Source organism: Sinohyriopsis cumingii, chromosome 6 (genome assembly GCF_028554795.1).
Source record: "Sinohyriopsis cumingii isolate HCF-2022 chromosome 6, ASM2855479v2, whole genome shotgun sequence".
Lineage (NCBI taxonomy): Eukaryota > Metazoa > Mollusca > Bivalvia > Unionida > Unionidae > Sinohyriopsis > Sinohyriopsis cumingii.
This window is the reverse complement of record NC_142966.1, coordinates 91,329,866-91,345,527: the sequence shown is the minus strand read 5'-3', so window position 1 is coordinate 91,345,527 and position 15,662 is coordinate 91,329,866. Positions and strand designations below refer to the sequence as shown.

General features: G+C 36.7%; 1 protein-coding gene across 8 annotated transcripts in view; it reads left to right on the top strand.

The window, feature by feature from the left end:
• LOC149797438 (beta-alanine-activating enzyme-like) overlaps positions 1–15,662 on the top strand; it is a 69,603-nt gene that overhangs the window by 20,909 nt on the left and 33,032 nt on the right. For 7 of the 8 annotated variants that reach the window (XM_089962238.1, XM_089962239.1, XM_089962240.1 and 4 more), the window contains 4 exons: positions 5,009–5,129; positions 6,971–7,188; positions 9,582–9,771; positions 13,243–13,472. In XM_089962238.1, the coding sequence (XP_089818364.1) occupies positions 5,009–5,129; positions 6,971–7,188; positions 9,582–9,771; positions 13,243–13,472 (759 nt within the window). Of the gene's footprint in view, positions 1–5,008; positions 5,158–6,970; positions 7,189–9,581; positions 9,772–13,242; positions 13,473–15,662 lie in introns of those variants that run through there. The other variant, XM_089962244.1, reaches the window with a different exon arrangement.

Genomic DNA, 15,662 nt, shown 5'->3' with positions numbered 1-15,662 from the left:
TAAGCCCATTCCTTTCATGATTTCCCATGCATGGTAATAAACCCATTCCTTTCATGATTACCCCATGTGTTGCAATGAGCCCGCTCCTTTCATGATTACACCATGCATGGCAATAAACCCATTCCTTTCATGATTACCCAGTGCATGGTAATAAACCCATTCCTTCTATGATTACCACATGCATGGTAATAAACCCATTCCTTCATGATTACCCAGTGCATTGTAATAAACCCATTCCTTTCATGATTACCTCATGGATTGCAGTAAGCCCATTCCTTTCACGATTGCCCCATGCATGGTCATAAACCCATTCCTTTCCTGATTACCACATGTATGGTAATAAACCCATTCATTTTATGATTACCCCATGTATGGTAATAAACCCATTCCTTTCATGATTACCCAGTGCATGGTAATAAACCCATTCCTGTCATGATTGCCCCATGCTTGGTAATAAACCCATTCCTTTTATGATTACCACATGCATGGTAATAAATCCATTCCTTTCATGATTACCCAGTGCATGGTAACAAACCCATTCCTGTCATGATTGCCCCATGCATGGTAATAAACCCATTCCTTTCATGATTACCACATGTATGGTAATAAACCCATTCCTTTCATGATTACCCATTGCATGGTAATAAACCCATTTCTGTCATGATTGCCCCATGCATGGTAATAAACCCATTCCTTTCATGATTACCCCATGCATGGTAGTGGGTTTTTAGTACTTTCAAGGCTGGATTATTGTAACTCAGTTCTGTCTGGTTCATCTCAACATCTACTCCAGAAACTTCAAAAAGTTCAAAACACAGCTGCTCGGATCATACTTAGAGTACCATGATCAGAGCACACCTCCCCGCTGCTCTGTACCCTACACTGGCTATCCATTCGATCCAGAATCAAACACAAAATTTTTTCTCTGTGCTACATGTCACTGTCAGACTCTAATCCAGCATACCTATCCGACCTCACCCATGTGTACACACCAGCAAGATACTTACGCTCCTCTTCTGACAATCGTATACTCATTATTCCCACTATGAAAACAAAGTCATATGGACAGCGTTCGTTTGCATACCAGGGCCCAGAAACATGGAATGAATTGCCCAATGAACTTAGACACAAAGACAGTGATCACATTCAAGAGGGCTCTCAAAACTCACTTATTTCGACTGCAAGAACAAACTTAAAGACCTAATAATGTTTCCTACCTGATATATTCTCAGCATGTTTTTAATTTTTTAATGTTTTTCTAATTTCATGGTGTTTGTTTTTGTAATAATATTATTATATGTTTTTTTATCTTGTAGGAGTTGTCTAATGTTGTGACGCACTTAGAGCTTCTAAAGATTAGGCGCTATACAAAGTCCTCATTATTAATATTATTATTATTATTATTATTATTAATAAACCCATTCCTTTCATGATTACCCAGTGCATGGTAATAAACCCATTCCTGTCATGATTACCCCATGCATGGTAATAAACCCATTCCTTTCATGATTACGACATGCATGGTAATAAATCCATTCCTTTCATGATTTCTCCATGCATGGTAAAAACCACATTCCTACATTTGCTGATTTTAAGAAGTTGGTTTTTTAACAAGGCCTATTCACCTAACAAAAGCTCAAAGCTACTTTTGAAAAACTTTAACGAGCAAGCCTTTGGGCCTGTATTAAGAAAAATGCAGTAAAAGCAACTCTTACCCTGTTGGTTTAGAAAAGTAGTATTAATGTGTCCATCTGTCAGAGTATTTAACAGACCTTGAATTAAGACCATTTTGTCAAAGTATATAAAAGACCTTGGATTAAGATCATTTTGTCAAAGTATTTTAAAAGACCTTCGATTAAGACCATTTTGTCAAAGCATTTAAAAGACCTTGGATTAAGACCATGTTGTCAAAGTATTTAAAAGACCTTGGATTAAGACCATGTTGTCAAAGTATTTAACAGACTTTGGATTAAGACCATTTTTGTCAAAGTATTTAAAAGACCTTGGATTAAGACCATTTTGTCAAAGTATTTAAAAGACCTTGGATTAAGACCATGTTGTCAAAGTATTTAACAGACCTTGGATTAAGATGTACTTGTCATTGTCTTGGGTCTTTTTGGATGTAATATAAGCTGGATGCCATATCACAGCTGGAGAAGTTGAATAGTTTCTTCTTTAAATATGTTCCCCGATCATAATATGTTAGGACAACTACTACTACCTTGCAAGTCCAGCCCTCAAAAACACTTTCTGCAGATGACATTCATTTTGTACAGGCACTCTCATGGATCAGTCTAACCTACATAGTGCCACTAAGCACTTCCTGTGGACACTGTCCAGTTTATCTATGCAATCTCATGAATCAATCTAACCCTCATTGTGCTGCTCTTCATTTCCTGTTCATGATGTCCAGTTTGGTGCTTCAGTATTCAAGCGATGTTGCTCCACTTGTCCTTGAGCTTTTGCCACTCATAGGGAGCATTTAGTTGGCGACAGGTTGGAAGTAACAGGATCAAACTCGTTATGTGCTGTGAGTGTAGTGAGCAACCATCCTTGACTTTCTTCTTCAGCTTTGTCATATGTAGGACAAGAGATGCTGGCTTCACTACCTTATCCAAAGATGAAAACTTGCTCTTAAGTTACCTCGTTATTATTAGATCATACTATGATGCATGAAGACTCAGCCTTACACGCCCGGACTGAGCAAGTTTGTTTTCCACCCACTTCCATTGGAGTTCTGTCTCCTCATTCTTCTACAACACCTGCCTGTTCTACAGCTCCAACATCAAGCGATCATTACCATAGGATGAATCTATGTTCAATTCATCAATTACAAGTCCCAAGCATCTACTGATCCTTTTACTTGCAGACACCTTCCCTTGAATTGTTGTGGTGGTTCTACAAGCCACACACACACCAGTTTTCCTTTGAATACTCAGCAGATGATTTATAAATTATTTGGCCATGGTTTCAATATTGGGTTTTGTATCTTTGGCGATCTTGCAACAGGTGGAGCAAAACATATCTTCAACCACCCCAAATTTCACTTTACATGCATGGGAGTCTGTTTACTTATTAAACATAGTGGCCCAACATACTCCAGCCAAGGCCGCAACAGCAGATATGACCTTATAACTGATGGAGTGAGATGCAGTGCTCTCTACCTTCACCCTTCTTAAAGACGATCATAATTCCAAGCTATGCTCAAAACCTTAATCATCCAGCTTCCTCTTTAATGATCAGGTTGAAAGAATCTGCAAACAAGCCACCAAGGATACCTTCTTTCCCTTTCTTATAGTCTCATCTACAGCATATGGGATTTGCAAGGTGGTCAACAAAGATCACAGGGACTTTCCTGAAACACAAGACAGCGGGAAACAGTCAGATTTACAACCACAGTTCTCCGAAACTGAAGTGGACAAGAAGCAAAGTGATGGCAATCATTTTTGCCAGCATTTACCCTCCTTGTCTCAAACGACATCATCATCTTCATGCTGCCCTTATCACAGATCCTGGCAGGAGGAAGGCTCCAAACATATGCAACTGAATGGGGGAGATTCGCCATGAGAACATATGGACCCAAGAAGTGGTTTGCAATGGACTCAGTATCACTTTCAGCATACATTCTTCTTTATCCAGGGTTCACTCAACTACAAACATGGCACTCTTCACTTGGTGATTGAGTTAAGTGAAATCAGTCAACTCATTTGCACTCTTTGGTTCATTATGGAATGCAGCTTCAGGTTCTAAATCCATTAAGGAGCTTATGTTATCAGTATAGATTTACAAGAGGCATGAATTCACATCCGCACCCACACAGCTTCCAGGAAGTTCCTGTGGTTTACCTTCAGGACTCCATTCTACAAATCAGCAGGTGACTTATATCTTGGAGAAAGACATGATATCCCCTGTTACTCTCCTTCTCATCCTCAGTCTCCTTGTCAGTACAGACATCTCTGATCTCATACCGTTTCAGGAGTTTGGTCATTTAGGGTTGGAGCTCAACACTCAAGTAAACAGAGTATGTCTCCCACAGGAATGGGAATTGAATAAGTTCAGTGGCTTCCTTGCTTATACAGAACATTGCACTCACCAGAGAAGTCTTTCGCCTGCTGGGTTTGCTCAATGCAGCAGCTGCTGTCCTAGTCCTAGGTCACCTTCTTGGGATCCCAATAAAATCATTCTGTGGTCTCTTTGGATGTGAACACAGAGCATGTGGTGGATGCCATTGAATTGTGGCCCCATCAGGAATGCCATTTACATATCAACATTCTCGAGATGAAAACCGTTACGAAATCTTTACATTGGTGGCTGAAGAAGCTACATATGAATGGAATTCTCATTCTTTCCAACAAGTCCACTGTGATGACTTATCTCAAACAGCAAGGCAGAACTAAGTCTCCAGACCTTTGCATTGTTGTGTGGGATTTTCTTAATCCATATTCAAGTTTGACATATCATTGGCCAACTATATGTATTAGTGGACACATTGTCCCACAAAAACCAGATAATACAAACAGAATGATCTCTTCATCCCTTGGTTTTCATTCAGTAGGTGCCCAGTGGGATGAACCAATGGTGGGCCTATTTGTGACAAGATGGAATACAGACTCCCAACATTTATCTTGCCCACTCCTAGATCTGGGCCAAGACAGCCGATGTTCTTTCTGTAGATTGAAATGACTTAATATATATTCTTACCCTCCAGCACCTACACATACACCCTCCCAGCTTCCTGCAGTTGCATACATATAGAGAGTGTTCCTTACACTCATTAGTAATTGAAGAATTCACTAGATTTTGTTGCCATTTCCATTGTCAAGGGGAGATTACTCTAACTGCCACCTATTTGGACAGGTAACTTTAGCTTTTTTTGCTAAAAGGTGTTTCCTTTCTGGGAGTGCATGATTTGCAAGGTAGTAGTAGTTCTCCTAAGGTATTATTATCAGGTATTGTATTTGAAGAAGAAAACTGTTTTATGAGAAAAATTGGTTTCTTTCCCCTGTAGAATCCTGGATGTGGGCTGTAGTTTATACTGTTTTGACGGAGCATCAGGTGTGAAAGCAACAGTATCCACAATCAGAAGACTGCATGTTCAAACACTGCTGCTGAACCGTCATATCCTGCAGGTTTGCACAGAATCTTAACTACTCCAGGGTAATTATTTAGTCAGATTCTTGACTACTCCTGGTTAATTGTCAAGGCGTAATCTTACCTACTCCTGGGTGATTATTAAGTCAGATTCTTGACTACACCTGGGTAGTTGTAAAGTAAGCATCTTGACTAATCCTGGGTAATTATAAAGTCAGATTCTTGACTACTCCTGGGTAATTATTAAGTCAGATTCTTGACTACTCCTGGGTAATTATTAAGTCAGATTCTTGACTACTCCTGGGTAATTATAAAGTCAGATTCTTGACTACTCCTGGGTAATTGTAAAGTCAGCATCTTAACTAATCCTGGGTAATTGTAAAGTCAGCATCTTAACTAATCCTGGGTAATTATTAAGTCAGATTCTTGACTACTCCTGGGTAATTGTAAAGTCAGCATCTTAACTAATCCTGGGTAATTATTAAGTCAGATTCTTGACTACTCCTGGTTAATTGTCAAGGCGTAAGATACTCCTGGGTAATTATTAAGTCAGATTCTTGACTAATCCTGGGTAGTTGTAAAGTAAGCATCTTGACTAATCCTGGGTAATTATTAAGTCAGATTCTTGACTACTCCTGGGTAATTGTAAAGTCAGCGTCTTAACTAATCCTGGGTAATTGTAAAGTCAGCATCTTAACTAATCCTGGGTAATTATTAAGTCAGATTCTTGACTACTCCTGGGTAATTGTAAAGTCAGCATCTTAACTAATCCTGGGTAATTATTAAGTCAGATTCTTGACTACTCCTGGGTAATTGTAAAGTCAGCATCTTGACTACTTCTGAATAATCATAAAATCCAAATATTGACTATTCCTGGTAGTTATAAAGTCAGAACATTTTTGCAGAAATAAAGTTTTTTTATAATTATGGTTTTCAAAAGTCTATGTATATGCAATGATGGGTGTGTGTGCGTGTGTGTGTGTGTGTGTGTGCGTACATGCATGTGTTTGTGATATAAAGTGCTTGATTATGGCCATTTATCCAGAAGTCTTATAAAGTGCTTGATTATGGCCATTGATCCAGAAGTCAAGCACTTACATGGTCAGATTGGACTTTGTTAATATTAATGAATATTACAGGTTTCATTATGCTGTGCAATTTTTGCCTCCCACTGCTCATTAAATTATCAGGCATTCACTCAGTAATGTTCTCCACTCGTCTTTAAATTATTGGGCATTCATTCAGCCATGCTTTCCACTCCTCATCAAATTATTGGGCATTCACTCAGTCATGCTTCCCACTCCTTAAATTATCAGGCATTCACTCGGTGATTCATCCTGGAGAAAAGACCTGTCACATAAGTTTTAGTGTCATTGTAGGACAGAATGAGTATATGTCTGTTACTGGTATTTGATAACTGGTGATAAAAGTAGATGTTGTTGTTGTTGTTGTTGTAGGGTTTAATGCCATTTTTCAGCACATGATAGGCTATACATGGCAGCTAGTATTAATGGTGGAGGAAGAACCTAAGAAATCCCCGGAAAGAACCAATGACCCTCGAGAAGCTACTGGTAAGCTTTCTCACATACCCACATTGTCTGATTTTGAGACTCGAACCCATGCAGACAGGTGAGATGGCAGTGATCCGTAACGGAGAGCGCTTTAGACCACTTGGCCACTCAAGGCCCCCTGACAAAAGTAGTAAAAAATATAGTAATTGCTATTATGTATGACTGACACTTGGCACATTATGCTGCTTTGCTATTGAATAGTCTAAAATATCATAAATGTTTATGATTGTACTGGTCAAATTGTTATTGCCTTGTATCCTGGAACTGAAGGTCGGGCATTTAATAAGCATCCAGTCTAATTTTTCCAGCACCACATGCAGAAAGCAGTTGAAGAACTTCATGGAGAGGTTTTGATGTATCCTCCACTGACAACTATGGGCCTTGTATTAGTCCACATAAAAGCAGTTACAAAGATGACACATAGAGGGCAGCTTGCCTACTGTATAACAACATCAGGAACTACAGGCTTGCCAAAGGTAGTCCGTGTCCCTCACAGGTGTATTCTTCCCAACATTATGCAGTTTAGGTGAGTATATATGGTAAAAATGCATAATTACAGGAGCTATGATAAAGTAATGTAAACATATTTGCTTGGTATCTCTGTGGTCCCAGGTTTGATCATCAGAAAGGTTAATTGGTACAAGGTCATTAATGTGTTTTTAGGGGTCTCAAATTTCACATCTTCACAGACCACATGACATCGGCATCTTCATGTGAACCATCAAGAATGATGTAAACTGAATTTTTCTTTTGTATCAGTTTTCATGGTTTAGGGAAAATCATAATTTTCATTAATTAAATTCAGGGATCAAGAAAGGAAGCCATCTTTTTCAACAGAAAATTCCTTATTCATTGAGTCTTTAAATTCATGGTTTGTTGCAACCCACAGATCACTGAAATTTGGTACCTGATGACAAATAGTGAGTTAATAGTACCATATTATGTATATATATATATATAAACATTAAAAGTTGTACAGAATTTGCAGGGTTTATTAAATTTGACCAATCATTGGTGTGTGTGTGTATGTATATATATATATATATATATATATATATATATATATATATATATATATATATACAATCATTGGTGTGTGTGTGTGTATGTATATATATATATATATATATATATATATATATGTGTGTGTGTGTGTGTGTGTGTGTGTGCAAGCTATAAATATGCACAAATTCTATTCTGATTTATATCTTAAATTGGAAGAAAAATACCAGTAGAACAGCATGTATGCAAATACACAAATCTTGAGAAACGTAATCTTGTTGTGACATTGTTGTGTTATAAATTAAATCAGGAAGAGGTGATTTGAAACTGCTTGGATGAGAATTACTTTATTTGTTCCCTTTACCATTCTCCAGTTTAGATGCTGTTTTAACACAGTAATTAGAAAGGAGGAAATTAATTATTTTCCAGAATAGGCTTTTTAATAAATTAAACACTGTAGTTTTATTCCCTCAAGAACAAATTTGATAGGGGATATATGATCTTACCTGTTCATCAACTTATTTGATTGTTTATTTGTTCATTACACATTTTGAACACCCTCTGTATATTAAATCCTATTTCACCAACACTGATCAAAATTGACATCACAGAAAGAGCACCTAAACCTATCCCAAAAGTCATTTTGATCAATTCTTAACATTTGAGTAATGTTTAAATTTTTAGTGGTTTGCTAGTAACACCCTTATTATGGACCCTGTTTCACCTGAACTTTTCAGTTTGGTATGTATTATGCCTCTTGAAAAAAACAACCAAACTAAAATTATGTTACTCTGACCTCATTTTCATGCATCAATGACTTTTGAATTATTAAATGTGTGTTCTTATATGTTCCAAAGCTTCTACTATAGTTTGCCAGCATTCATCACAGTTGGGTTAGTGGATGCATCTCAGCATATCACATTGCATTGACCGTTACCAATAATATTATTTCTTGCTTGAATGGTTTTCAGAGGTTTATATCACTATCCATGTCCTAGACAAATTAAACTACAATCATCAGAAGTAGAATGTTTCTTTTGAAAAGTATTTATGTAGAGGGTAATTTTGACCGATTTTTGTACATTTACAACTTTGCTTTATTTTCTTTTCTTGCTTTAGTGACTGTCTTTAAAAATGAAATTTTAACCTACATCTTTAACACTGTAGTTTCAATTCCCATTAAACCATATAATGTACTATGCAGTACCACACTGTTTTAAAGATTAGTTTACTGTGACCTAAATTTTATTTTTGCCCAGCATTATTAATAAAATGGATTTTACACAGTATCTTTAAACACTACCAGTTTTGCCCTCATAAATTTTTTATGTATCTTGTGTGTGCATGTGTGTGATTTGGATTTTTAACGTAGCTTTAACAATTTTCAGTCATATCACTACGATGTCTGCAGTGAGGCAGTTTATAGTGATGACTAGCACTGGGGCATCATGCTGCAGACATGTGGCATCATGTCCCACCCAATCACATTATCCTGACACCAGGCCAACCAGTCCTAACACTAACCTCTTAATGCTAAGCACCTAGTGAGGCAGCTGTTAGTACCATTTTTTATATCTTTGGCATGATTTAGCCAGGATTCGAACCCATGACCTCCTGCATCTGAAGCGGACTCTATAACCGCTTAGGCCACTGGAGAGGTCTTATGTATCTTTTTATAATAATACATGAGTTTATGTTGCAAGAGCATTGGGACCAAAAATTAGGTCACTGTCAAAACTTAACTTACATCATGTACATGCAAGCTATTGGTATACTTATTCCTCCTATTCACACGTATCACAGCTTAGCTAGATGTGCAAAGTAAAACTGAGCTGGAAAGAAGATTTGTGTTTTTGAAACACTTATTCATTTTGTAATTGTCAGTTTGTTCAGTAATACAAGTTCATTTTTAAACAGAGCAGAGTTCAACTTGAGCAGTCAAGATTGTGTGTTGCTGGCATCTCCATTAACCTTTGACCCTTCCATTGTTGACCTGTTTATGGCCTTGACCTCAGGAGCTAGTCTTTTGATCATCCCTGACTCTGTCAAGATGATGCCAACGAATCTCCTGTCTGCAGTCTCTAGAAACAAGGTCACAGTAATTCAGGTAAGTGCATTCGACATTGTCAAACATCAACCTTCATCATGTTTTTCTCCCTTTATTTTTTTAATATCTATTCCTCATGCCATGCTCAGTGGAGGAAAGTTGTTCCTCATGACATACTCAATGGAGGAAAGTTGTTCCTCATAACATACTCAGTGGAGGAAAGTTGTTCCTCATGACATACTCAATGGAGGAAAGTTGTTCCTCATGACATACTCAGTGGAGGAAAGTTGTTCCTCATGACATACTAAGTGGAGGAAAGTTGTTCCTCATGACATACTCAGTGGAGGAAAATTGTTCCTCATGACATACTCAGTGAAGGAAAGTTGTTCCTCATGACATACTCACTGAAGGAAAATTGTTCCTCATGACATACTCAGTGAAGGAAAGTTGTTCCTCATGACATACTCTCTGAAGGAAAGTTGTTCCTCATGACATACTAAGTGGAGCAAAGTTGTTCCTCATGATATACTCGATCAAGGAGGCACAGCATAGGTCTACTCATGTTTCTCCTTTCTCCATCACAATGTCCATGCCATGCATCATAAATTCAGTACAGTTTGAACTACTTCATGAAATCAAACCAAATTTGTTGTAAGCATTAAATCAATGAGACATAGGTCAAGTTAATTTCATCTCCTTACTGTTAACACTTTATAAGTTGTGGCCCTTGTTTTGAACTTGCATCTTGAACCAGTATTAATTGAACCATCTATGTATTCATCTTAGTTATTTTATTATGCTGTCAGAAGCAGACGTCAGTTGGGTGGTCTGTTGGTGCATGAGTTTGTGTGTGGGTGTGTGAGTGTATCTGTGAACAGCTTTGGTTAAAGTTTTATTTGCTTTAAATATGTCAGTACCACTCCGCTTCCAGGATTCTGATCCTATGTAGGGTCATGGGGTCAAGAATTATATTTCTGTAATCCCTTACCAGATTCACTTCGTATATGGAATATAATACTATTCCGTCATTACCTTCCCTCAGAACCAGTCCTGACCCATGGTCCTGTCCCAGGGTGATACTGTTCAGTCAGGATTTAGTATGATGTGGACACATATTGATTAACATTTTTGGTTCAGGATTTTTAATTCATTTTTTCCCCATAACCTTATTCATTCTGTGTTTAGAATAAAACATCACACACTGACCTTGTGGATTTTACTACTCCTTCCCTTGGGTCAAGTCCATGGGTGGGTACATGGTGTCATTTTGTAGGATACCTTTGGTAACAGTTTTGCTTTCATCTTTATAAAATTCACCATAATTCTGGAAAATTGTATAATCAGAAACACTTTTTTTCACTATACAGCTGTTGTCCCTTGGGTTACATTGCTATAATGGGCCAAGGAGTCAAGTAGTAATATTTGGAATAATATATGACCCAATAATTATCTTTCTTGCCCCAAGGTTATGTCCTCGAGTGAGGTCATGGGGTCAGGAAGTGTGACACATTATCACTAATATTATTATTATTATTATTATTATTATTATTATTATTATATAGCCATGTGTAATTTAATGCACATATCAAATATATGATTACTTTTTTAATTATTACATTGTGTCTCTTAATTACCTATCTCTTCATGCATTACCTATTTCTTCATCCATTACCTGTCTCTTCATCCATTACTTGTCTCTTCATCCATTACCTGTCTCTTCATCCATTACTTGTCTCTTCATCCATTACCTGTCTCTTCATCCATTACTTGTCTCTTCATGCATTACCTGTCTCTTAATCCATTACGTGTCTCTTCATCCATTACTTGTCTCTTCATCCATTACTTGACTCTTCATCCATTACCTGTCTCTTCATGTATTACCTATCTCATCATCCATTACTTTCTCTTGATCAATTGCCCATCTCTTTATCCATTACCTATTTATTACCTATAACTTTTGTAATTTAATTAGTGTAAAGTGTTGGTTCTTTTTATCTCAACTGGTCAGAAACCAGAAGAACTGATGGGATCATCGACCATCCATCCATTAGCTCAAGTTACTTGTCACCACTCATACAGAATAACTTGGAGGATTACCTGGAAACTTCACACATGCATTCATCTCTTGGTCTAGTTTGTCCTAAATGAAAATGGTATTGCTCAAACATCCAGTATGGCTGCCTCAATGGTCATCTTGAAAATCTCATTATTACCTCTCCTTCAGAGTGGATGGTCATATCAAAATGGAATTTTCACTAAAAGACTTCTTATGAAGTCTAGTCTGTCCTAAATGAAAACGGTGCTAATCTGAAGTCCAATCCAATATGACCACCATGGCAGTCTTGAAAACTTTGTTATTACCATTTCTCCTATGTGGACAGTCATATCAAAATAGGGTTTTCACTAAAGGTCTTCTCATGATGTCTTCTTGTTCCTGAATGAAAAAGGTGCCAATATGATGTCCAATGTGGTCACAATAGTGGCCAGCTTTGAAAATTCTTATTACTACTCCTCCTGAACAGATCATCAGACCACATGGGGTTTTCATTAAAAGATTTTTATCATATCTAGTTGGTCCGAAATGTAAATGGTGCTAATCTGGCATCCAGTATGGCTACCACAGACTTCTTATACCTAGTTGGTCTTAAATGAAAATGTTGCCAACTGAAATCCAGTATGTGTACCAATCTGTCATTTAGTATGTGTACCAATCTGTCATCCAGCATGTGTACCAATCTGTCATCTAGTATGTGTACCAATCTGTCATCCAGCATGTGTACCAATCTGTCATCTGGCATGTGTACCAATCTGTCATCCAGCATGTGTACCAATCTATGTGTACCAATCTGTCATTCAGTCTGTGTACCAATCTGTCATCCAGCGTGTGTACCAATCTGTGTGTACCAATCTGTCATCCAGTATGTGTACCAATCTGTCATCCAGCATGTGTACCAATCTGTCATCCAGTATTTGTATCAAAACAGCAAATTTGAAAATCCTGTTATCACCGAAGAATATTAGATATAGTTTCAACACTGAAGAGATAAAAGGAAGAAACAGACTTATATTTTGAATTCCTGGAAATTCTTTACATTAATTTTTTTCTTTAATGAATATTTCCATGAATGGATTGTTTTTACATAGTACTTATGTTATAGTGAGTAACAGATTTTGCTGCTAAAACAGCAGATAATAGGAGTGCAAAACTCTGCTTAACATAAAAGAAATGATACTGAATCTATTACTGCGATGTTTCTACTAGCCTTCTGAAGCATATTTACTTCATGTCATTTTAAAACTGGTACTGATAAATAACTGAAAACACAGTATTTAAACAAAATTAGTATGTGAGATTGTTGTTTATTTTGAAATTAAAAATAAGACTAATATAAAAAAGTAACAATAGAAATTTAAAAAATGTTAATATTTTGTTACATACATGTATTATAATTAATAAAACTGGATTTGAATATTTGCTTGGTACTATATACCAATTTTTTTTTTTTTTTGTTTTTTTTTTTGGGTTTTTAGTGTACCCCAACACTGGTATATAGGATGGATCCCACGCTGGTATCACAGACACTTTTAGGACCGTCTACATCAATAAGGGTGCTGGCTATGGGTGGGGAAAGCTTCCCCCACCCCTCTTACCTAAAAAGTATATGGGATGCCAGGAACACAACACAGCTCTACAACTTGTATGGAACCACTGAGCTGTCCTGCTGGGCCATGTTGTACAAAGTTCAGGATTCAGATTTACAGTAGGTTCACTGAACTACCAGCCCTTCTGTAACACAAAAATTCTTTCATACTTAAGTTGCAGTGTATGCCAGGCCTTATAATTTTGTTTTGAAGAAAAGTTGATTCTCCATAGCTACAATATGACATTTGTACATGAATAACAGGTATTTGAAAGAAATATAGTGAATGTCAGTATTGTTTTGGGGGAGGGGTTGCCTCAACAAATTAATTCAGTCAGTATTTTCTCTCAGCTGTGTATAACTGGTGGGATTGTCCTGTATAGTTAATGTGAGTAGCTCTCAGTTCATGAATTAAATTTGATCGCTTTTTCAAATCAATATTTTAAAAATATATAGCATTATACAGTTATGACTCTATGGACTGAAAATAAGAAACAAAAAAGAGCAAAAACCAGCAAGTTTAGTAAAATTAAACAAATCATTTATTTCTCTAAAATGCAAAGTGAAATTTAGAAAAGAACTTACAGTATTAAGAATTAAATCCCAAATAGTCCTAAAGTTCTATCACAAGTCCAGATGTCAGAAGTTCCAACTGAATTCCATTGGTATTCCAAATAAATTATGATATTGAATGTGTTGATGTGCCTGTAGTCTTGAATATGCTAATGTGCCAGTGGCCTGGAGCGTGATGAGTTACTAACAGTCTTTTTATGTATCAAGATAATATTATCCAAATGTTTTTAGCTGAATTCACTATAATTCCAAATTAATGTTCCAGTCCAAGAATATTATTGATGAGTACCTTTGTATTTCCAGTGAATAATAATCTGAATAAATAAATCCACCTAGTGAAATACTGAACACACCAACAAGACTGATTCAGCTTGATGATGTTAAGGCAAAAATGAGACATTTCTCGTTTAACAAAATAATATAAAAAGCTAAGACACATTAGTAGAGCCTGGATTTAGGTCAGCCTTCTCTCTAAAATATTCAAAGGAATTTCCAAGTGAAAACGCCCTAGACTCAGATTCAAATGAACATGTTTACCTCCAGATATAATGATCTGAATATTTAACCTGTAATCTTTGAGAACTATTAGCTATATTTCATGTTGTTTACAAAATAAATGTCCCAGTTCAGGTTCAAAGTGAACATGATTTTGGACAAGGTCAGGTACTCGACACAGATGTATATAACATATAAACTTTAATAAAACCAGAAAATAATAAAAATTAAATATACATCATACATTCTTCGCACAGATATAGAGTTATTGCATTGCTCAGTAGGATTAACCTAAATAATTTCCTTATTAGTCAGCTACAAAGTCATTTTTGAGGAAACAGCATTGGGTGTTAACAATTACTTGATGCATTCCTTCAAGCACTGTCCAGTAACATTAGTTCAATCTTTCTTTCTTCTAACATGTTCAACACCATTATTACATCCCAGGAATTTGTAATAGATTCATAAGTACTATGTACAGTTTTGATCATTTGAATTCAGTGATGTGATGGAATAAAATTTAATAATCATTGAAAGAACTGTTATAAAAAAAATTGTATTTTTGAGCTCACAAAAATGTAATACTGAATATATTTGCATATTGTTGCGGTTGTTGTTGTAGGGTTTAACACCATTTTTCAGCACACGATAGGCTATACATGGCGGCCAGTATTAATGTTGGAGGAAGAACCTGGGAAATCCCCAGAAAGAACCACCAAACCTCGAGAAGCTACTGGCAAGCTTTCTCACATACCCACATTGGCTGAATCCAAGACTTGAACCTACGTAGACAGAGGTGAGATGGCAGTGATCTGTAACGTAATGGAGAGCACTTAGACCACTCGGCCACTCAGGGCCCCTACTTGCATATAAATTGACTCTAACTACTAACAACAATACCTGGCTCTGCCATTGCATAATAACTACTAACAACAATACCTGTCTCTGCCATAGCATAATGTGCCAGCAGATCTGGGTCAATGATGTGTTCTACTGTTTACAGACTCCATAGATCCAGATCTGTCATCGCATTATGTGATGACAGATTTGGGTCTATGCAGTTTGCAGTTAAATTTTGGCTTATACATGAGTATATATGGCATTTAATACATATTAATAACTAAAATATTGTATCAGTTTTATGGTCTTACCAGTTAGCATGGTAAGACAGAAGTGGCACGTTTCTAGTGGTAGTAACAATGTCAATACTATTGACATTTTGTGTAATGGTGTGTGTTGAAG